General features: G+C 38.0%; 3 protein-coding genes across 3 annotated transcripts; all 3 read right to left on the reverse strand.

The window, feature by feature from the left end:
* Positions 1-2,738: 2,738 nt before the first annotated feature.
* On the reverse strand, positions 2,739-5,225 carry LOC103143115 (chemokine-like receptor 1). Its single transcript, XM_007559528.2, has 2 exons — positions 5,193-5,225; positions 2,739-4,987 (listed from the first exon to the last, which is right to left on the reverse strand). Exons 1-2 carry the CDS (start codon positions 5,200-5,202, stop codon positions 3,864-3,866), a joined length of 1,134 nt encoding a protein of 377 aa, XP_007559590.1. The 5' UTR covers positions 5,203-5,225; the 3' UTR covers positions 2,739-3,863.
* Positions 5,226-11,560: 6,335 nt separating this feature from the next.
* On the reverse strand, positions 11,561-13,408 carry LOC103143181 (C3a anaphylatoxin chemotactic receptor-like). The gene is made up of 2 exons (XM_007559619.2): positions 13,399-13,408; positions 11,561-12,773 (listed from the first exon to the last, which is right to left on the reverse strand). The coding sequence occupies exons 1-2, from the start codon at positions 13,406-13,408 to the stop codon at positions 11,779-11,781; spliced, it is 1,005 nt and encodes a 334-aa protein (XP_007559681.1). The 3' UTR covers positions 11,561-11,778.
* A 4,481-nt stretch (positions 13,409-17,889) lies between these two features.
* LOC103143114 (C3a anaphylatoxin chemotactic receptor-like) lies at positions 17,890-20,288 on the reverse strand. Its single transcript, XM_007559527.2, has 2 exons — positions 19,412-20,288; positions 17,890-19,106 (listed from the first exon to the last, which is right to left on the reverse strand). The coding sequence occupies exons 1-2, from the start codon at positions 19,419-19,421 to the stop codon at positions 18,121-18,123; spliced, it is 996 nt and encodes a 331-aa protein (XP_007559589.1). The 5' UTR covers positions 19,422-20,288; the 3' UTR covers positions 17,890-18,120.
* Positions 20,289-22,979: the final 2,691 nt, after the last annotated feature.

Consider the following 22,979-nt stretch of genomic DNA (forward strand, 5'->3'; position numbering starts at 1 on the left):
AGGCGCAAAGCTCAAATGGAAAAGCAGCTCCATTGATAAATATTCAAACAAACTGGCCACTTGAACTGTCATCTATAGACTTCTTAACCATTGATAGTAGTAACACTATGGACATTCTTGTTCTTACTCATCACTTTACCAAATTTGCAATTGCCATTCCTTCTCCCAACCAGACAGCAAAGATTGTATTAAAGTGCCTCTGGAATGAATGCATAGTTTATTATGGGATTCCAGAGCATAGACACTCAGACCAGGGTACAGATTTTGAGTCCAACGTTATTAAAGAGCTGCTGTGAAGTTGTTGGCATAAAGAAGAGTCGAACTACCCCGTACCACCCACGAGGAAATCCAGTCGCTTCAACTGCACTCTGCTCAGTATCCTTGGGACCCTGGAGGGTAAACAAAAGTCAAAATAGCGGGAGTATGTCAAGCCTTTAGTGCATGCATACAACTGTACAAGAAATTAGGTGACGGGGTTCACACCCTATGAACTCATGTTTGTCCATGTCTTCCTGTTGATTTGGCTTTTGGTTTACCTGTCAGAGAACAACCACCCATCTTCATTCAGGATATGTCAAGAATCTGCGGTCAAACCTGCAAGACAGCTACAAACCTGCTTCTGAGAATGCTGTCAAAGCAGCTGCAAAGAACAAAACCCGTTTTGACCAGCGAATCACACCTAGCAGTTTGGAAGTTGCGATAAGCTACGAGTGCTGGTTTGCAACATCCGTCTGAGGGGTAAGCATAAGCTGGCAGATAAATGGGAACCAGGTGTGTACAAAGTTGTTGACCAGGCTGGAAATCTACCAGTTTACACTGTATAACCTGAAAACAAAGAGGGGCCACTCATACTTTACATCAAGACATATTGCTCCCTTGTGGATTCCTGCCAGTTTGCTCTGCAGAAGAACCCTCCATTTCCATACCATTTCAATTTTTTAATTAAAGCACAGAAGATGTCTTTACCCAATCCATTTTCAGATGTATGATGTAAAATCTATTAGAGAACGGCATTAGCTCCATTTCACACTCCAAACCAGATGGTGGCGGTAATGCACACTTTCAGTTTTTTTTAAACGCGCCATAAAAAGAAGAAAAGCCATGAAACTGGAGAAGATAAGAGATGCTGTTCAAATTCGTTATTTTTACTCGCATAATATTGCCTTAAAAGTAGAGAGAGCATTGATAATAGTTGTTTTGGTAAATTCAAGCTGGTCACGTTCTTGTCCGAGTCAGATAACAACACAACAGGACAAGAACCGGATGAAAATATGTGGGTCACGAAAGGAGCCCAAAGGGACGAAGGCTGCTAACGTGTTGCTAGCTGGTGGTAAGTTTGCTTCCTCTTTGTTTAATTATAAACAGTGCAGTACATATACGTCATTAGCAATTATAACAAACCAAAAGTGTAATTGTAGCATACTGTAATAACACTACTAATATGTAAAATGTAATGTCAATATACCTAAAATATTCTAAATATATTTTACATGTAATTCAATCACAAAAATAGTATGCTCAAAATATACTAATCAAGCACATTTATATTACTTAAAAAGAAATATACATAAAGAATACTAAGTATAATTTTAGTTGTTCCAAAAAAGTACATGAAAGTACACTTAGTAGACTTTAAATTCTGCTTTTATACTATTTTAATACTATTAAAAATCACTAAACACAAAATTAGTTGTTCCAAAATAGCACAGTTTAAGTTAACTAACCGTAAATGAACTTAAAGTATACTCAAGTATACTAAAATTTAACATACTTAGCATATTTATTGTTCACCAGGGTGGACTGAATCCCACTTCCAATTCTTAATCCATTGTGTTTCAAAAGCAACGCCAAACAGGTGAGTTTGGAGATTTGTTGCAGTTTTGCAATATTCTGGGAGTTCGTTCCAGATCTGTGGTGCATATAAGGCTGAGTCTTATATGCACCACATATATGTGGTGCATATAAGGTGCATATAAGGCTCCTTGATGGAAGGAGTTTAGCTCCTTCCATCAAGGAGCTAAACTTTGGATAAAGGAAAAAAAAAAAAATTAATGTTTCATGAACTATGTGAAGAACTTGTCTGTATATATTGTAAATATAATGTCACAAATTTTGCACTATGTGGTTGTCTTTGTGTTTTTACAAATTAGCACTCTCGCCAGCAGTCGAACCAGGAATTTTTCTGATCTGTTTTATTAACTTACTCATAATTAGTCATTTTAATATCCATATAAGTAATATATGTTACATCAGCACTAGCCCTAACATGGCATGTTTTTACTACAAATCCTTTACTATTTGTTGGCTTCAGGTAGTATCTTATGTCTGAGAAACCACATTTTGAGTTTTAATTTGCTCTATGCGATAATTTTAAAGAGGATCCGTAATAAATTAACTGATTTATTAAATTAACTTTTTGATGTAAAGCAGCTGAATTAAATTTTTTGCAGTGAGCAAGTATAGCTTTGAAATACCTTTTCTGTACCATCGTGCAACAATATAAAGTTAAGCTATTATGATGTGAACATATTTGTTTAAACTCATGCTACAACCTGACAGAAATAGAATGAATTGCAGTTTTCCATTATGCAGTTTTATATAGTTTGAACAGATCTTATTTTGTCCCGGTTTATTTTAGATTTGCCTTTCCAGTCCAGAAATGATATCACATAGACTTTCAGCACAGTTGCCAGAATTAATTTCACTCGTTTACTTAAATACGGTTTAGAACAGTGGTTCCCAAACCTGGTCCTCAAGTTCCCCTGTCCTCCATGTTTAGGCGTCTCCTTGCTTCTAAACTGACTTAAATGAATGGATGATTTGGTGGCTGTAGAAGAGGTCGTGCAATCATTTGAATGAGGTGTGCTGGAACAGTAAAGCATCTAAAACATGCAGAGCAGGGACACGCAAGGACCAGGTTTGTGAAGCACTGGTTGAGAAAATCAATGCACTATTTGCATTTTTATACTGATACTACTTCTACTGTATTCTAGAATATGAAACTAGACATTTTCACATACCACACAATGTGGTGAAAATTATTTTAATTTCCTCTTGACTAGCCTGTATGAGTTGTGCTTGTAGTAAGAAGTGTGAACTTTGTAAAGAAAGCATTCTTTAGTTTCTGAAAACGTTGAGCTACTGCTTTTTTTTTTTCTTTTTTTTTTTTTTTTACCACAATAGAATCTAATGGCTGCAAGGAACAGGTGCAGTACGAGTGTTGCGATTCAGATAAGGTGTATGTGAGCGAAAAACCACTCAGAAGTGTCTAGAGGTTCCTGTTATTCCAGCTGCTTTGTTCGTTTCAAACCAAAACACTCTGTCTCAGGCTCTTGTTATATCCTGTAAGATAAGAAATCAGGACTGAAAGTGTGACAGGATTGTTTTGTCATCATATTTTTAATAATTGCTGAAAAATAAATGAATATTTTTTGTTTCTTTTGACGGTGTCATTGATGAAGTAAACAATCATACAAATGTGAGCATTTCTAAACATACAAGTTCTCTAAAAGAGGCAAGTTAAAACAAAATTCAAACTGTTCTAAAGTAAACAAGTAATTTTATACTATTTTTGCAGTATTTACAACCATTTTATTAAAAGCTTGACATGTACAATATATTGCTGCAGGACACCTACACAGCGTTTCAGTTACATGTGCTGATTGAATGTGAAAGGCACAGGGTTCTGTGAGATTTTATCAGACTCTCTGGTGTGTATCTCAGGGTGTCTCGATAACCACATACGAAAACACCTGTTTATAGTGAACAAATGATGGGAAATCAAGCAGACGTCAAAAATATTCTTTGAATTTTTTTGCACATGTTCACACTACTGCACAAATAAAAGCTTTGCTCAGATCACTTCAGTGCGCTTTATTAATGTCCACCATTTCAATCAGTTTGTGGCTGTTTTCCTCCATGTTCGTGGACTTCTCCGAACAGATCTCTTTATTTGATTTTAAGATCATCGATGTCTCAGTTTCTTTCCCCTCAGCAGGGGCGGTAGAATCAGACTTTCTGGGAATCCTTGACAATGAACGAGACGACGTAACAAATGATAAGTGGTCCTCTGCCAGGGCATTTTCTAGAACCAACCAAATGGACTGCTTGAGCTTCTTCTGGAACTCGTCACACATGAAAACATAGAGGATGGGGTTCAAGCAGCTGTTCATGAAGGCAAGACTTACAGTTAGAGGACCTGCAACATGAACAGTGCTCCCTAAATCTGGGTAGTGATTTATTTTTAATTCTATAAAACTCAAAACATGAAAAGGCAACCAGCAGATAAAGAATGCAAAAATGATGGAGAAAATGATCCGGTGACATCTTCGTTTCCTCATTCTCTGCATACGCCTGGCGCGAATCCATATGGCCACATATGAGAAAAATATAGCCAGGAACGGGATGAGAAAACCCATAACAAAACGGAATATGCACAATGTCCAGGGTTTGTTTCCTGTCATAGTTGAAGGGTACCTGCAGTTTGTCTCATTTTTGCTGACTTCCACAGTACGAAAGTATGCATAAGGTGTGCTACAGGTGGCTGCAGCCAACCAGATTGCAGCACTTATGACTTGAGCTTTGCGGACGGTGCGCTTGTTTTGTGCCCACACCACCACCCAGATGGACACGCAACGATCCAGACTGATGGCTGCCAGAAAAAAGACGCTGGCAAACATGTTGACCAAGCTCACAAAGTTGTTGAGTTTGCACATGAACTGTCCAAAAGGCCAGTGGTGCTGCTGAGAGAGAGAGACTGCTGTAAACACCAGGAATGCTGTAAAGAGGAAGTCGGCCAGAGCCAAGTTGAGAAACCACACAGTGTTGACGGTTTTCTTCATCTTGAAGCCGGTCACGTAGATGACCAGACCATTACCCACCGTCCCCACCACTATAATCACACAGTAGACGACCAGTGAGAATGTCTGTATGTGCTTCACTGCCATTTCCAATCCAGCTGGATTACTTGCAGACAAATTTCCATTACCTAACAAATAAAAATATAAATATTGTCATAAACATTCAGTAAAACATGTTTTAAGATAAACAGACTTGCATCTTCAGTTTTATAAGAATCTTACAGTTGCCAAAATTGCCAGATGTGTATCTTTTATGCAGATCTCACATGAGGTACAGAATACGATTCTAATATCAATTAAAATGATCAATTTTGCATGTTCAAAGCAACTCACCGTTTGCCATTTTGCTTTTAGCTGTAGGAGTCTCCCCTCACTTTGACTATCTCCATCTAGCCTTACCTATATTTGTTCTCTATGTGATTACTCCTCCTTCTCGCCTCATAAACCTGCCAATGAGAGTGTCAATGGGAGTGGATAAACTCACAGTTGCACTTTCGGGTGCTAAGCAACATTTAGCTGCAGATATCGACTGCTCAGGTGGGAGAATTAAGCAGCACATTAAGAAGCAAAGACATGCAAAGACAAGTGCAATAGTCAAAAGTAACTTTTTGTGCAGAACTTATCTTAACCAGTGTTGCTGGATGGAGCTGAATGCAGGGGAGTTCTAGGAACCTGCTAGTAGGTGCAAAGGACTTGAAACTGGGGCAGAGTTTTACCTTTGATGAATATAGTTATCTTTATTTTCCTACACAGCTGTAAGGTTTTATGCTTGAATTGCCTCATGCGCTAAACTAATAAAATTGAGTTGATGTGATCAAAGCAAAATCTAGTTTTGTAGAGAAGAATGGACCAAAATTTAAGATGTGCAACGTGGTGGAGACACCGAAAACAAAGCATTACAAATTATATACTTATCGGTGTCTGTAGGTGGCAATTGAATGCTTATGAATGTTTCACAATCTCATATGGTGTTTAATGTTTTGCTTGTTCTCAGTGCACTCGCGCTGCGCTTCAGTGTTCAAAAAACTCTCACTGGAAGAGTTTATATAGAAACACAAATAATATGTTTACGTGGGGATTTTATTGGTGAATAAAATCACTTTAATGAAGAAAAAACTGGGACTTAATTTTAAAATGGGAATTGCAACAGGTGATAAAATACCCAAAAATAAAATAGTTAATCTTACGTAAGAGATTCATGCTTCTTTTATTTACATGATTGAATAAAGTACAATTTAGTTATCAACCATAACAAAACCATTCAATTTTCTTGTGTTTATATCTTGACTAAATTAGAAATTAGATGACTAAAGCCATTGTAATCAACATCACCGGAAATTACCTAAGACAACAACTAAATGTGATTGGACAATAATAAGAGGGGCTTTCGAATCTCAACCAATAAGAACACCAAGATGTCCAAATCTGGTAGACCTATGATCTGCTAGACTTACAACTGTAATTGTAGCAAAACATGGCTCTACAATATTTACAAAGTTGGGATTAATACAATTTCACATCACACAGAAACTTCACTTTTTAGGTGTTGGTAGTCTTAATAAAAAAATTACAGACACACAATTTCACAATTGGCGCACCCATTTAGACATAATAACTCAACAAACATGCATCATTATTCTTTAGATAAGTTATCCAACAGTTACTTTGATAAGAAATAAGAAAAATATAGACATTTACTTTCAAAGCTGGAGGAGAGATGTCATATTTTCCATAAAAACTGTTAGCTTTTAAAATGGTATCTAAGAAATCACTTTAAAGTAAACTTGTTCCTGAGAGGGTTTTTAATAGTAATGATAAGTCGTTACCTAACAAAGCTAATAAACGACCTAAGGAGTTATTTTAGGCCCTGTCCATTCTAACCTTTTCTGCAACAGTGTGAAAAAAAAAAAACAAAAACATAAATCTAAGTTAAAACTAAAATAAATATTGATTCATCTATATGATTTGTATTTGTAGCCATTTTCTTTTTTACATAAACTTTTTAGTTTTCTAAATGGCTGATCAGGAGCAAGAATGTTGGTATTCTTGCAACTATTACATTTGCTGTGATGCTTCTATTGGAGAGATGTTTTTCATTCTGTATGTGCAATGTGTCGGCACCAGGTAATCAGCAATGGAAATGAGATGAAAATTTAACTGTGGAAACTTATTTATATATACAGTACGTTTTTGACTATTTCTAAATTGTCTGTCCTGCATATCAGGTGGCAGAGGTGGCAAACTGTGTCATCTGAAGCAGCTCACAATTGATATATTACATTTTGCCCTCGCCCCCCCAGCTCCCTTCAACCACACTGTCAAATAGGTACAGCTAGACTTCTTTACATAGGTGGAAATCAAAATAGAATGCAAATGACAGCTGTGAGAGGTTTTAATGAATAGGATTATTTGACTATGCAAATATTTTTTTCCTGAGTTTTGTACATCATGTAAAATACTTAAAACCTTATCATCTAATGTTCTGTTTGCTCTCAAAAACCTGACGTTTTTGTAATTCAGATGCCATAAAGTTGTCAGATCTCTTCAGTGAAATTTCTTTTGTATTACAAGGTTTTTAAGAAATTAAAATGATTTAGCTTAAATGCACAGTCTGAGCTCATACTTTAGCTCTCTAGAATCGGTTCCCTTATACTGACTGCTGAACAATCAGTTTTCTCCTAGCTCTAGTATTATGACTAGTCTAATGCTCTGTTTGTTCTTTCTTTCTCCTTTCTTTGTTTCCTTTTCTCTTTCTCTCTGTTGCATATTTCAAATTTAAAGAACACTCCACTGTATAAATTGTTCCATATATTCATGAGGGCATCTTATAAGTTGATGTAAAAAAAAAAAGAAAAAAAGACGAGTCTGGAAAAGTCAGGACTTTTACATGATGAGTAGGAACCCTGGACTCTGCAGGGTCTCAGTTTGCAGGCTTCTTGTATCTCCTCACCTGGGTCTTGGCAGCATGTGTTCTACCTCCTGAGACCCAGTGATATACATGTATTACTGTCCTTCCCTATGTTAGTGCCTACTTTTGAGATGCAGATTGTAAAACAATAAGTGTTAAAGCCACATTTTCCCCCGCATCGTACTTCTGCAATTGTTTACGATAGAGTAGAGCTGCAGTGCAGAAAGCCACAAAAGCACCCTATCTCTTGAGGAACAACGTAACACAAATTTAATTGTGATTTGTGCCCTACAATTGCGTAATTCATACATCTACTCTGAGTTTTCTGTGTCATTCACATGCCCTCACTACATTACGTTCCACTGTTCCAACTCAAAAAAAATAATCAAAAACATGAATCAGGAAACATTTCACAGCAACACCTGAAAGTACTTTATATGCCACAATAGATGTCTATGTATAAAATTGATAAAGTTTGTATTTTTGCTTCAAACCTCGCACACATAAATGTGGTATTCTGTAAATAAGTCCTGTTAGCCTGTGAATGAAGCTGGTTTATGTGCAGGAAAAAGATAATCAAATTTGTGTGGTGTTTTTACAGGAACGAACCATGTCTGCAAAACATTCACCAGTGAGTGTCACTTTGCTTATCTGCTTATCAACTAGTGACAATAGTTTGAATCACTAATGTTCATGTTAAATGTGAATATAAAACAGTAAATTGGAATCTTATTGGCATTTTTTGGCATTAATATAACATATTGATTACAAGATTAGTTTTTATGCAAGGTTACATGGAGTATTGGTGACAATTTTAAAAATGCATTATTGAATGCTTGGAGTGTCGTGCAGGGATTTCACACCCCAGTTGTTGATATAATTACACAAATTCAAATAGACATAAATCTACTTCAATGTTTGTTTTATGAAAAAAAAAAAGTTGATAATAGATTTTTGTGTGGCTGAGGGTGTTAAGAGAACTTTCTGGTTTCAGTTTTGCAGTGCAAAACCTTCTTTAAATGAGAAAGTAAAAAATGTGCCCGGCAACCATCTCTCAAATTCCAACTACACCAAAACAGGGGCAGTACCTTTGTTTCTTCTGTGTTACGTTTTAAGCTATAATGCACAATGCTATTTTTTGACAGAAACTAAAAACAGCAAATTAACACAAACGCGTAATACCAATTATCAAACATGGTGGAGGAGGTTTGATGATTTGGGTTTGTTTTTCTGGCACAGGACTTTGGCACCTCACTATTTTGATCTTTTAACTTTTGTATTTTATGAGATTGAGCAACACATGAAATATAGCCCTTGTTGAAATGTCAGAAGAAATCTTTATTGTAGCCTGCGCCAAGCCTTTGGAGCACGGAAACATGATGGAAAATCACGTTTTACCCTAAGTAAACTTTATTTTGCAAAGAAGAATGAGCAAAAGTGCAGACTTTGTAACTATGAGTCAACTGGAACTGGAACGGAATCTGCCTCTAAGCATTGACATACATGACTGATTTTTATTTGTAAAAAAATAAAATAAAACCAGTGTTGTGCAATTTCCAGAGTTGTGCAAAACACTACAAATTTAGCAAAAATGCCAAAGACATGATATGTTATGGTGACTGTTAAGGAAGAAATTCTAAAATAGTTAACTTTGGAAAAAGCCTGGCTCTCTCTTCCTCTGGATCCCAGGTCCTCTTGGCGAGCCACGTGTGGCCACAAGGAAAACAACAATGTGTGTTGACGGCACAGAATTACAGAGTTTAATCCAATATAAGGCAATGCATAAACTTACACAGAAACTGCAGAACAACAGAGACATACATTCATTTACCTGACATAAATGGAAAGAAGAGGAAAAGCAAAGACGTGCAAAGACATCTTTTGAGAGTTGCAAGAGCAAATCTGATCTGTTACTTCTGTGTAGAAAGTTTTATCTTCTTTTCTTTAATTTATTCAAATAAGGCGTATCTTTGCTCATCCAACCAGGAGCTATCTCTGACCCTCTATCTGAAGCCAGAAACCCCTGCCGTGTTTACGGCCTTTCACAGATGAGTGTGAAAAGCTACAACTTCTACTGTATTGTTTTCCCACACAGACTAAAGGCAGTTCAAACGATTCTAGCAAACCATCTGCTGTAACTACAAGTAACATAAAGGTCAGTAGGCCAGAATACATTACTAATTTCAAAACCACAATTAGGCCATTTGAATCAAGACATGTTAGGTTTTAAAACTAGCTTATTTTACATTTATTTTCTCAACATGACATAACATATCAGTAGGAGGAGCTACAGGTAACCATATAGTTCACCAGTCCTCAGTCTTGCGGTCCTGCTATTTGCTCTGCAACCTTCTGCATGAAGGGAAGAGGAAAAACATTGGAAGGCACAGGCTGAGTTGAGTCTTTCATGATGCAGGAGGCCCATTTCTTATATTTGGAGATCTTGATGTCCATGATGGTTAAGACGCTGCAATCCACCATCCTCTGTGCAGCTTTCACCGCCTTCTGCATTGCTGTTCTGTGCCTTCTCTGCTACAGAACAACTGCGGTGCCACATGGTGATGCAGAGACAGAGGACACTCTCAACTCCACGTCTGTAGCATAATGTCAGGACTGACCTCCGGTGTCAGACTCATCCCAGTGAAGTAGAGACAGTAGTGTGCTTTTTGAATCAGGCAGGAGACGTTCGTGCTCCAGGTGAGGTCATCAATGATGTGTACACCCAGGTACCTGTAGCTTAAAGACCACATCCACTGCTGTCCCTCTGACAGTGTATCATCATCTCCTTTATCTTCTTCACATTGATGAAGAGGTTGTTTCCTTTGCATCAACCCTCCATGTGCTCCACCTCCTGCCAGTTGTCAGACTAATTACAGATGTGTCATCTGCAAACTTCACAATGAGGCAACGGAGTTGTTTGCTGAGCAGTCCCATATATGAGCAGAATAAACAGAAGGGGCTCAGCACACTGCCCTAGAGGGAGCCGGTGCTGAGAGTGACAGGGCAGGAAGAGATATTTAAAAAAATCCAGTTGCAAAGGGTGTGACTCAGTCCAGGTGTATTAAGTTCTGAATCAGTCTGTTGTAAAAGTGTGTTGAATGTTGGTGTGAAATCCACAAAGAGCAGATGAGGATAATAGTCCTGGTTTTCTAAGTGGGCGAATCCTGTGTTAATGCTGTGGGTCGGTTCTTCCTGCACACACATTGATGTGGGTCCACAGTGATGTCAGTTCAGTCCACAATGAAAGCCACGACCACTAAAGCACTTCATGACTATCAGGGAGAGATGCTCTGTGTTAGGAATGCATGTCTGCAGACTAAGCAGGTGTTTCCAAAGGACATTAAAACAGATTTAAAATCAAAAGGGAAATGAAAGAGGTCAGTTTAATGAAAATGAGCATACTCAAATTAGGCAAATACAAGTATTATGAGCTCAATATTTTTGATTCTGGGTTTATAGTGATATTCTCTGTATAAAAGGAACCATCTCTACCTCTGTACCATGCAACATCCTAAAATATGAAACATTTTAGGCAGGTTAGCATACAGATCAATGGAGAGAGTCTTCAAATTGTTTACTTTATAATAGTCTAAGCCAGTGGTTCCCAAACTTTTTCTTCTGCGCCCCCCCAGTGGTTTCCAAACATTTTACCATCCTAAGGTAAAAACCCAGCGCATACAGTGTTCATGTTTTGTTTTATTTTCATCCAGACGGCTTCCCGCGCCCCCCCTGCAATGACACGGCGCCCCCCCTAGGGGGCGTGCCCCACAGTTTGGGAACCTCTGGTCTAAGCTAATGTGGTGCAGATTGTCAACTTAGACTATAAATCGCTACACGTAACTAATATTTTTTAAAAGACTTAACATTTAAGGAAATCACACACAATAAAGTCACCTACAGTTGAAAAAACATCAAAAGCTAAATAAAGTAAAAAGAATTCACATGCATATTTTCTCTATACATACATTGCAATACATTCTAGATATGTAGTTAAATTCCTATGTATTTCTCCTAGACAGGAACAGAGGTCTGTGATTTTCTATCAGCCCGTAGCAACTGTGGTGACAAGAAACGAGAGGACACAGATGGCAAAAGGTCCTCCGCCAGAGCATTTTCTACAACAAAGCACACAGACTGATGAAACTGATTTTGGAAGTCGTCTCGGATGAAAACGTAGAGGATGGGGTTCAGGCAGCTGTTCATGAAAGCTAGACACACAGTCAAAGGACCTCCAATATCAACAATCTTGCTAAGGTCCTGGTTATTCTTGGAAGCTAAGTCTATAAAACTCATAACATGAAATGGCAACCAGCAGGTGAAGAATGCAACGATGATGAAAACAATTATGCGGTGAGATAAGTGTTTCCTCACATTTTGCAGACGCTTGGAACGTATTTCTATTGCTACGTAAGAGAGAAATATTGCCAAGAATGGGATGAGGAAGCCCACAACAAAGCGGAAAGTGTACAGAGTCCATTTTAGTTGGATGTTATTTTCGTATTTGCACTGGGTGACATTCTCCTGGTTGGTCACAATGCGAAATCTGGCGTAAGGTGTGCTACAGATCCCTGCAGCAAACCAGATTACAGCACTGATGATTTGAGCCTTAAGGACGGTGCGCTCGTTTTGTGCCCATTCCACCACCCACGTAGACAGGCATCTATCCAGATTTATGGCCATCAGAAAAAAGACGCTGGCAAACATGTTGACCAAGCTCACAAAGTTGTTCAGTTTGCACATAAATTCTCCAAAGGGCCACTGGTGCTGCCGAGAGAGAGACACTGCTGTAAACACCAGGAACGCTGTGAAGAGGAAGTCGGCCAGAGCCAAGTTGAGAAACCACAAAGAGTTGACTGTTTTCTTCATCTTGAAGCCGGTCACATAGATGACCAGACCATTACCAACTGTCCCAACCACTATAATCACACAATAGATGACCAGAGAGAATGTGCGAATGTGTTTGAGAGCTGATTTCAGTCCAGATGAACCGTCTATGGTTGTGTTATCTGATGAAGAGAAATGGAAACACTTGTTAGAGAGTCAGCAGAATGCACAAAGAGAACATTTGCAGGCGCTGTGCAATAATGCCTTCCCTCACACACAATGATGCATTCACAAAATCTTATCATGTTTCTCATTGCAGCTGCATTCTCAGACAAAAAGCAAAAAGTTGTTGAATCAGCAGACATATCCACAGCAAAGTTCTCGAATTAAAGTGTGTTATTGCTGCATACAGGTAAAATTTAATCATATTTTAGATTTTTAGCTAGCAGTGAATTTGTTGGTTGGTTAAACCTTTATATTTATCTTTCTTTTGCATCTGTGAAGTTACAGTGAAAGGAAACTGTACAAAGCCACGCTTAGCTAAGTTGACCTAAAAACTTTAGCTTACTCAACAAAAAGCTTATATTAAAATAGAAAAATTACTTAACTCTAGAAGAACTCGGTATAAGTGTGTATAAAATTAACCTATTTATTTTTTTAACAGTCTTTAGAGATGAGATTTACATCCTACAACATAAACATCAATTTGCAAAATTTATAATCTGTGTTTTTACGTTAAACAATCAAACGTTTCTGTGTAAATTAAGAATGAGCTTTAAAAGCATTGATGCTGTTTGAGTAACTCACCAGTCCCCATGCTGCCGGCAGCTGCAAGGTCTTCTTTCTAAGTTGATTTATATCTCATCTTAACTACATTTCTTCTCTCTCTACACTCCTCCCTTTCCGTTGCTGCATCTGCCAGTAAGACAGCGTGGACATACAGGAGTCAACAAAACAAAAGTACCACCTAAGGCTTTTCACCATGAAATGAAATCATATTAATTGTATGAAAATGTAAAGGCCAAAAGAGGCAGACATTTGTGGATTATTCCATATGCAAATAATTTATTTGTATATTTCGCCAAACGTATGATTCTATCCATCTATCCAATCTATCGAACAATGTATGTGTCATATACATTCCTTCTTACCAAAACGCCACGAGATGGTCCTAAATCATCTTTTATTCCCTTCCTAACATTCAAACTACCTACAGCCCTTAATGTCAAGTGTCAGTTCCAAAATGACCAATTACAGAAACATAAAAAACAAACATTCAAGTGGCAGACAGTTTCGAACAGACTTTCTCTTCCCAAACCTTTGATCAAACATGAAGCTATATTTGGCCCTGTGACACTTTTACTTAAAGCAGTTCCAGTGAGACAGTGGATTTTGTTTTCTATTTTCAGTAGGTACCATGTCTTTCAGTCTACTTAAAAAACAGGAGTACAGTAATTAGATTCAATGTGACGCATTGAATGTAAAATGTGTTTTTAAAATAGTTCTTAAATAGTTTTATGTCTCTTTCTAACCACATGAAATAACCATGACTCAAGTGAAGATTCCCCTACGCTCTGGTTCAGGTTCATTTTCTACCAGGTATTTTACTCTGCCAAAAATCCCCCCTTTTGATTGATGATATACTATTATTTCTCACAATTAGACCTTAAGCTCTGTGTGTTTTTCTTCAGAAAAACCACAAGAACCTTTAATGAAAAAGGAAGCTTTGATAACATCTTGTTTGTAATGTATGTACTGTTTATTTGACCAGGTATGTCTCATTGAGATTAAAAATCTCTTTCAAGAGAGACCTGGCCAAGACTGGCAATGGCACTTGGACGATTACAAAGTAAGTATGGATTATAAAGGAATAAAAACAAAAGCAAATCCAACTATTAAAGTAAAAATAGGACTAAAATGCATCTTAATATTAGTCAAAACACTTAAAAAAAACATTTACAAACTGATTAAGAGTGGCTTTAAACACATCAAAAGGGACCATTTCCTTCAACTTTACGTCTTTATGCAGTTGATTCCCATGTGAGGGAGCAGCAAACTGGAAGGATTTCTTGCCATGATCAGTGCGAACCTTAGGAATAGTTAAAATGAAGATATCAGAGTGCAGAAAACTACCGCCTGAAAATTTTCCAACAATAAGGGACAGGAGATATGGGGAAGAGTAAACCCAAGATAACTTTGTAAATAAAAGTGGTAGAATCTATGGGTGAATAAGACAGTCCAGCCAACACATGTACAAAGAAGACAGTGGTGAGGCAGGACTCCTACACCAGCGAGAAACACAATGCAGCTTATGCAACCAGTGTGAACATGGCATTTATATTGTCAGCATAGTCTAAAATAGGAAATAAAAGTGGCAGCAACGAGATGTTTCTTAGCCTCAAATGATAAACAAGATCTAATTCTTAAATAAAAACCAAACTTCAGCTTCAAGTTTTTTACCTGCTGTTTAATGTGAACAAAACCCAGAAAATAATCAATCATAAAACCTGAGACAAACTTGATCTTACAATAACCTTGAAAAGTAACAACGGGCTGCGTCATTTGTGATTTAAATATACTCTTATAATACATCACTTTAGATTTCTGAGCACTTAAAACAAGCTGTAGATCACTGAACCACATGAAAAGCTGTAGCTTGTAGGTTTTCAAAAGCAACACATTTTTAGCCACAGAACATCCCTTTCTTAAAACCAACAACGGATGCTAGACTTAGTGTTAGAACTTCTGCTTTAATTTTTTTGTGCTTCTTTTTATGTCAATGAATCGATGGCAAACAAATAGCCAATAATTCATGGTTGCTTTGATTAGTTACATTTATAATAGAAGCCATTCACCAGACACAACGCATTTATGTGTCAGAAACTTCACAACTGTTTCATTTTGGGACTAATTATGTGCAATATTATAAATTAAGAGTTCCCATCAGTCTGCTTCAATACTTGCAATAGGAAATCGTGGTGAGCAGCGTTAAAACATTTATTTCCGCTTTCCATGTAAACAGGAACTCATTCATTAAGGTTTACATTTAATTACCAAATGTCCTGACATATTTCCAGAAGCTATTCATGTTAAACAGCAAAAGACAGATGAAAACGCTAAGAAAGCTTGGACTAAAAAACAATGACTAAATGAGAAGCTAAAGTAATAAGTTATGTCTACTGATTTCATTGTTAACATTGAGGGCATTCATAGTTTCAGTGTAGCAATACTGAGTGTTTTTTTTTTTATGACAACAGTGGCAGTATGCAAGCAAAAAAACCATGTTCCTGCATTAACACCAGTGATTTAGTTTTGTTAACAGCAGTCAAGTTAAACATTTTATAAAATAATAAAATGGGTATCTGTAATGCTCAGAACAACTAAGGAACGGATCCCCAGTTTTGTGGCAAACAAAGTCAGCAGTTTTGATGGTAAACATTAGCTAAAGTGTTTTGAGGCTTTGTTGGTTTTAGGTAGCAGTAATGACTTCATGTTGTTGCCTCCTACTATAGGAAACTAGGAAATACTGTAAGATATTTGAACGTTGATAAAGTGGGTGAGCACACTATTTACCTTACTTGCTTGTATTGCTGCCTCATTTTTGTAATTGTAGCATTCATTTCAATTGCTTTAAGTTCAGTAATGTCCATTTGCACCAAGTTAACTTTTGTGTTATTAATTTTTATCAATATTTTTTTGAAACCACCTGCTCTATGCTGGAAAACATCAATCTGCCACTTTGGCCAGACATCCCTATGTAAGTAAAACAGACCTATAAATAGTCTTGAAAACAAATTGGACTGATCCACAACTTCAACAAAATCTAGGCAAATAGGGTATAATGTGTATGTCAGAATAGAATAGAAACATCCTTTTCCCCACAGTGAGGAAATTCAGGTAAGAGCAGCAAATGGGAGCATTCATATTCACTCAAAGGTGAAAACTTAAGAATACAACTTTACAGTTAGTGCAAACTTACAATAACAAGAGAAAAATAACTATGCAGTTATCAAATAAGGTTTTTGAGATATTTGTGATTGTGTAAGACTCAAATTCAGGCAATGGGGGAGGTCGAGATTAAGTAAAAAACAAAGTCAGAGATTCAAAAACTGAAGAGCTGAACATCATGAAACTAAATGAACCCAAAAACAAATCAGGAACATGGAGGGCAGAATTACTCAGGGTACGACTGAACTGATGAACCAGTCATGACCAAACAACCCAAGAGGATAATATACTAATGAGAACTGATGAGTAGAACAAGAAACAACTGAGACTAATGAGCTGAGAGGAAGCATCTGAGAGCATAATCACAGAAAAGAGACAGGAAATGAATGGCAGAACAGGAACTGAACACAAACCAGAAGTTAATAAGCAGTACACAAACAGATCACAATTAGAAGAAAGACTAAAAACTAAGAGAAGTCCAGGAAACATAGATAGTAATAAACCAGGAAGTAAAGAGACTGGAAAGGGCCAGACTATCCCAAACAAAACAGGAAGCTGCCAATAAGATACCAAAGACAAGTTTGGTTTAGTTTCTCTAAATGAAAGATGCTTTCATTTAGAATGAAAGTAAATGATGAAACAACTCATGATCATCACATGTTTTAGTTTGTTGATCATGATCCTGAACATGATCAACAAACTACAACACATGATGCTTAGTTTCTCAGAAACTGTTTCATTTTGGACCTCACCTGTGTTTCATAAAATAATGTCGTAAACTGAGGCTAAAACTAAATAATTTTTGAACTTGGTAGACAAGATCACTACTCATTTATACACGGCATATGTTCTGTCTGCCCACCTATAAACTGAAAAGGGTGTTTTATGTTTGTTCCTTGTTTTCAACTGAGCCTTGCAACTAAACTGTTATTAGCTGACTGTGTAATACATGCATACATACTAAGATAGACACACAAAAATCTGCAGTTTCACAGTTTATTAAGCCCAGAGATACAGAGAAAAAAAATACAAAACATTTAAAAATATTTCCATTAATTTTTTGCAAAATCTGAACAACCTTACATTTTCATAGTCACACAGATCAAAATATTCTGCCATACATCACACAGTATAAGGGTAAAGTACAGGGGTGTCCAAAGTCGGTCCTCGAGGGCCGGCATCCTCCACGTTTTAGTTCTCTCCCTGGTGGTAGCAACAACCTTTTCAGCTTGTCAATATTCCTCTTAGAGCCTCTAACGAGCCATCATTTGATGCAGGTGCGTTAAACCAGGGAGAGAACTAAAACATGCAGGATGCCGGCTCTCGAGGACCGACTTTGGGCACCCCTGGTATAAGGATTGGTGATTGGAATTGTTTAAAAAAATAAAGACAAATCATTTAAAGAAAAATAAAACAGCAAAAATTCTTCTTATTTCACTCCACAGGTGCACGTCATTGTCTCTATCAATCCACAAATGTATGTCAAGCAATATCTTGGACATGTTTCATTTTTCTTGCCATTTCATCGAGAGTTTGAACATTTGATTTTGTTTCGTTGCCTTTCCTTTACTCTAGGCCACCCTACTCTCTGAAAATCAACGTATCCACGCGCTTATGTTCTGGGGCTGAGGAATCCGACTTTCGAGAAATCCGTGAGAAGTGAGATGACAATGAGCGAGATGACGCAAAAGACAAATGGTCCTCTGCCAGAGCGCTTTCTAGGACAAAACACAGTGACTTTTTGAGCTTCTTCTGGAACTCGTTACACATGAAAACATAGAGGATGGGATTCAGGCAGCTGTTCATGAAGGCAAGACTGACACTTAGAGTCCTTCCAATTAAAACAGCGTTGTGGAGATGCTGGTCATTGGCTTCTATTAAATTCAAAACATGAAATGGCAACCAGCAGATGAAGAATGCAAAAATAATAGAGAAAAGGATGCGATGAAATCTCCGTTTTCTTGCCCGCTGCAGATGATTGGAACGGATGATTATACCAACAGAGGAGAAAAGTATTACCAGGAATGGAATGAGAAAACCCATAAGGAAACGAAAAATAGTCAGAATCCGTTTTTGTTTTTCTTCTTGAGAATAAGTGCAGTATGTCTTGTTATCATGGTCTAACGTAATGCGAAAAAAGGCGTAAGGTGTGCTGCAAATCCCTGCAGCCAACCAGATTGCCACGCTGATAATTTGAGCCTTAAGGATGGTGCGCTTGTTTTGTGCCCACACCACCACCCAGATGGACAAGCAACGATCCAAACTGATGACTGCCAGAAAAAAGACGCTGGCAAACATGTTGACCAAGCTCACAAAGTTGTTGAGTTTGCACATAAATTCTCCAAAGGGCCAGTGGTGCTGCTGAGAGAGAGAGACTGCTGTAAACACCAGGAACGCTGTGAAGAGGAAGTCGGCCAGAGCCAAGTTGAGAAACCACACAGTGTTGACTGTTTTCTTCATCTTGAAGCCGGTCACGTAGATGACCAGACCATTACCCACCGTCCCCACCAGAATAATCAGGCAGTAGACGACCAGTGAGAATGTTTGGACATGCTTCAGAACCGAATCTGATGACAGAAAATTGGAAATATTTGAAAACAGATTTTTAAGAATAGAAAAGAACAAGAAATTGTGATATAACAACATAATAATTTTATGTGCAACGTAAGATGAAAGACAGACATCTGAATTACAACTAGTTTATTTGAATTGACAGACTAGGAAATATCAAGATTACTTGTTTAAGCATGGACAATGCACATCTAAACTTTATTTCAAAGGATAGTTGGAGGATACATTTTCTTACTCATTCCTGCTAGTACAACATAACAGCAACACTATCCAAATTAATTGTAGTTTTAAAAACTCTTACCAATATCCATTTTGCAGGAGTCTCAGTCTGAGTTCAGTCTGAGTTGAGCTCTAACTGTTCAGAGCTTTATCTATTCACCCTGTAATATTTCTCCTCCCTCACAGCTCATCTAGCTGCCAATCAGATTTTGCTGCACAGGAAAAGGAGTGAGCAAAATGACAGTGCATTGCAATACAAAAAAAAAGGATATTTGATTTTCTTCACAGTGAAAGAAAGCCCTTTAAGGACTTATCACTAGTTTGTAAGAGTGATTTGGTTTGAAATAGATGTTTTGTGTTACTGTGTGGCTGCTCAGGTCGGATGTATTTTGCTGCTTTTGATGCACAGTATCAATGAGAAATTCTATTGTATTTCCTGTAAGTAATGTATTACGTATTGATGCAAAGTCATCCACTTGTACAAATCACACAACTACATGACAACAAACACAAAAACGGGCTGGAACAAAGTGAAGGACTTATTACGACGTCAGCCTTTGTGTCTGAGTTATTATGAGGACCCATCAAACCATTTGTTTGAAAATCACCTGATAATGCATATCAACTGCAGCAAGGGGTGAAGTTTCATATACCTCTGAACTATTGCAATGAGCTTCATGAGAAGCAGACACCCACAATACCACCTCTTCAAAGTTATGGTTTTGGTGACATTGGATTTATACATCACTATTTTTCATTGCATATAGCAATAAATGTCACGAATCCAGACTTTTTGGAGCACCTCCTGCATTCCGTCCTGAACTTCATGCACAGTCATTGAATCCCACAACAGCAGTATGTCTACTTAAGAGACGGAAAAGATTAGAATTCGACTTTATTGTCATTGCACATGTCACGAGTACAAATCAACAATATTCTCAGGATAACTTTCCTAAATGTGTATATATTGTTCATCGATCTGAAGAAGCAATGTTCTTAAATTTCTGTGCAATAAAAAATGTCTGTTTCCATCTTATTTTCAGACCTTATGCAAAAATAAAATGAGAAAGAAACATTAATAAACAGGAAAAAGATACTGATCGTGAAGGTGGTTTCACAGGAACTCCCATTTTGCAAAACATACTAAGTCCTCAAAATTGCACAATGTTGACACACACACACACCTACACACACACACACACACACACATATAAAACTCGATGGGGCTTGTTGAGAAAATAAATTTAAAATAAGCTAGTTTTAAAACTTAACATGTCTTGATTCAAATGGCCTAAATTGTGGTTTTAAATCAGTAACTTATTCTGGCCTATTGACCTTTATGTTACTTGTAGTTACAGCAGATGGTTTGCTTGGATCGTTTGAACTGCCTTTTATCTGTGTGGGAAAACAATACAGTAGAAGTTCCAGTTTTCACACTCATCTGTGAAAGGCCGTAAACACGGCAGGGGTTTCTGGCTTCAGATAGAGGGTCAGAGATAGCTCCTGGTTGGATGAGCAAAGATACGCCTTATTTGAATAAATTAAAGATAAGAATACACCTTTTACTATAAAATTTTCTACACAGAAGTAACAAATTAGATTTGCTCTTGCAACTCTCAAAAGATGTCTTTGCACATCTTTGCTTTTCTTCTTCTTTCCATTTATGTCACGTAAATGAATGTATGTCTCTGTTGTTCTGCAGTTTCTGTGTAAGTTTATGCATTGTCTTATACTGGATTAAACTCTGTAATTCTGTGACGTCAACACGCATTGTTGTTTTCCTTGTGGCTACACGTGGCTCGCCGAGAGGACCTGGGATCCAGAGGAAGAGAGAGCCAGGCTTTTTCTAAAGTTAATTAATTTAGATATTATTTTCTTCCTTAACAGGCTGTGGAAAATCACCCTTGAAGCCAACTGCAAACCACTTGCACAAATGTGGCCTATACCAAGGAGACGCTCTGTCCCCACTGCTGTTCTGCGTAGGCCTGAACCAAATCATCAACAAGACGAGCTACGGACACCGACTCAAGAATGGGGCTACCATCAGTCACCTCCTCTACATGGGTGACATCAAGCTGTACGCCAGGAGCGAGCGAGACATCGACTCACTGATCCACACCACCAGGATCTACAGCACGCCAAGAACGAGCGAGACATCGACTCACTGATCCACACCACCAGGATCTACAGCACTGACATTGGGATGTCATTCGGACTAGAGAAGTGCGGTCGAATGGTTACAAAGAGAGGGAAGGTCATCCACACAGAAGGGGTCTCACTCCCAGAAGGAACAATGGACCTTACCACAGGGGTCACGTTTCATTGGCTAATGCCCATTTCACGTCACAGCGCAGCTACCACGTGCGTGACCGTCTCAAACACAAGACACACTAGTAAACACATGCTAATGTACATTGTGGACTAGCAGACTGGCAGAAAGTTTTTGCATCAGGACTCGAAAAAGAATGGTTCTCCACTGTCAGGCGATGTCAGGTATCCTGATCATATTTGTGGAACTAAAATTCACAGATTTCCAAAAACTGAAACGGGATGCCTTGCTTGGATCAAAGCTTGTGCACGACCGCATTTGCAGCTCAACCATCATAGGATCAATAAGAACAAAGGAGTGTGTGCTGGTGTAAGTATTATTGCTTTGCTTTCTTTGTGTTTAGTGAATGGGGATATTTTGAGTGATTGTTTATCCATTTGAGATTCTGCTTTACAGCTTCAGTAATAAAAACATCCATTATGAAAACCTTTTAGCTAAGTACAGCATAATGGCAGTGCCGATACAACTTCTACACCTTGAAGCCTGTCTGTTACACAGTCTTACGTTAGCTGAACAGATCAATTTGCAATGTGTACCGTATCTGACACATATTAATGATTTTATTTTACCTGAAAATGCTTTTTACTAAACTGTAATCGTGTTAGCCACGCTAGCACCGAATACAGTATGTCAGGCCTTGGCACACTCAAACATTTGCCAACAACAGAAGTCACTGATTTCAAAAGTAACCCTCAAAACCATGAATGCCTGACTTACCCAGCCTTGCAAGAAGAATAGGCATCAGTGATCTTGTCCACAGCTATATTTATGCTGAGGGTGTGAGGATCTGCTGTTTTTCTCATCAACCGGTAGCATTTAGCTGCGACGCGCACAACGTTGGAGGCATCGCATGGCTCAAACACCTTGATGTCACCCAAAAAAGATGACATGAACTTGTTGGTTCCCCTGTTATTTTGATATTTTTTGAAAATCCGTCCGATATTTTTTGAAAATCCGTCAGAATTGCTACACTAATCGACTCAGAAATACTCTGCAGAGAGTCAGTCGAAATTAAAGTCGCCATGTTTACACATAGAAACTAAGCTCCGCGAGGCTTTGTTTGTGAGCCATGCAGCCACGTGGGATTTTAGGGGGCGTTTCTGGGCGGAGCTTGGTAAGGTCCATAGCAGACATTGAGGACAGTTACAAGTACCTGGGAATACCACAAGCAAATGGCAACCTCGATGAGGTCGCAAGGAAAGGACCCACTGCCAAATACCTCCAATGACTAAGGCAAGTCCTGAGAAGCCAGCTCAATAGCAGGAACAAGATCCGTGCAATAAACAGCTATGCCTTATCAGTAATCAGATACCCTGCAGGA

This window comes from Poecilia formosa, unplaced genomic scaffold (genome assembly GCF_000485575.1).
Source record: "Poecilia formosa unplaced genomic scaffold, Poecilia_formosa-5.1.2 Scaffold105, whole genome shotgun sequence".
Taxonomy (NCBI): domain Eukaryota; kingdom Metazoa; phylum Chordata; class Actinopteri; order Cyprinodontiformes; family Poeciliidae; genus Poecilia; species Poecilia formosa.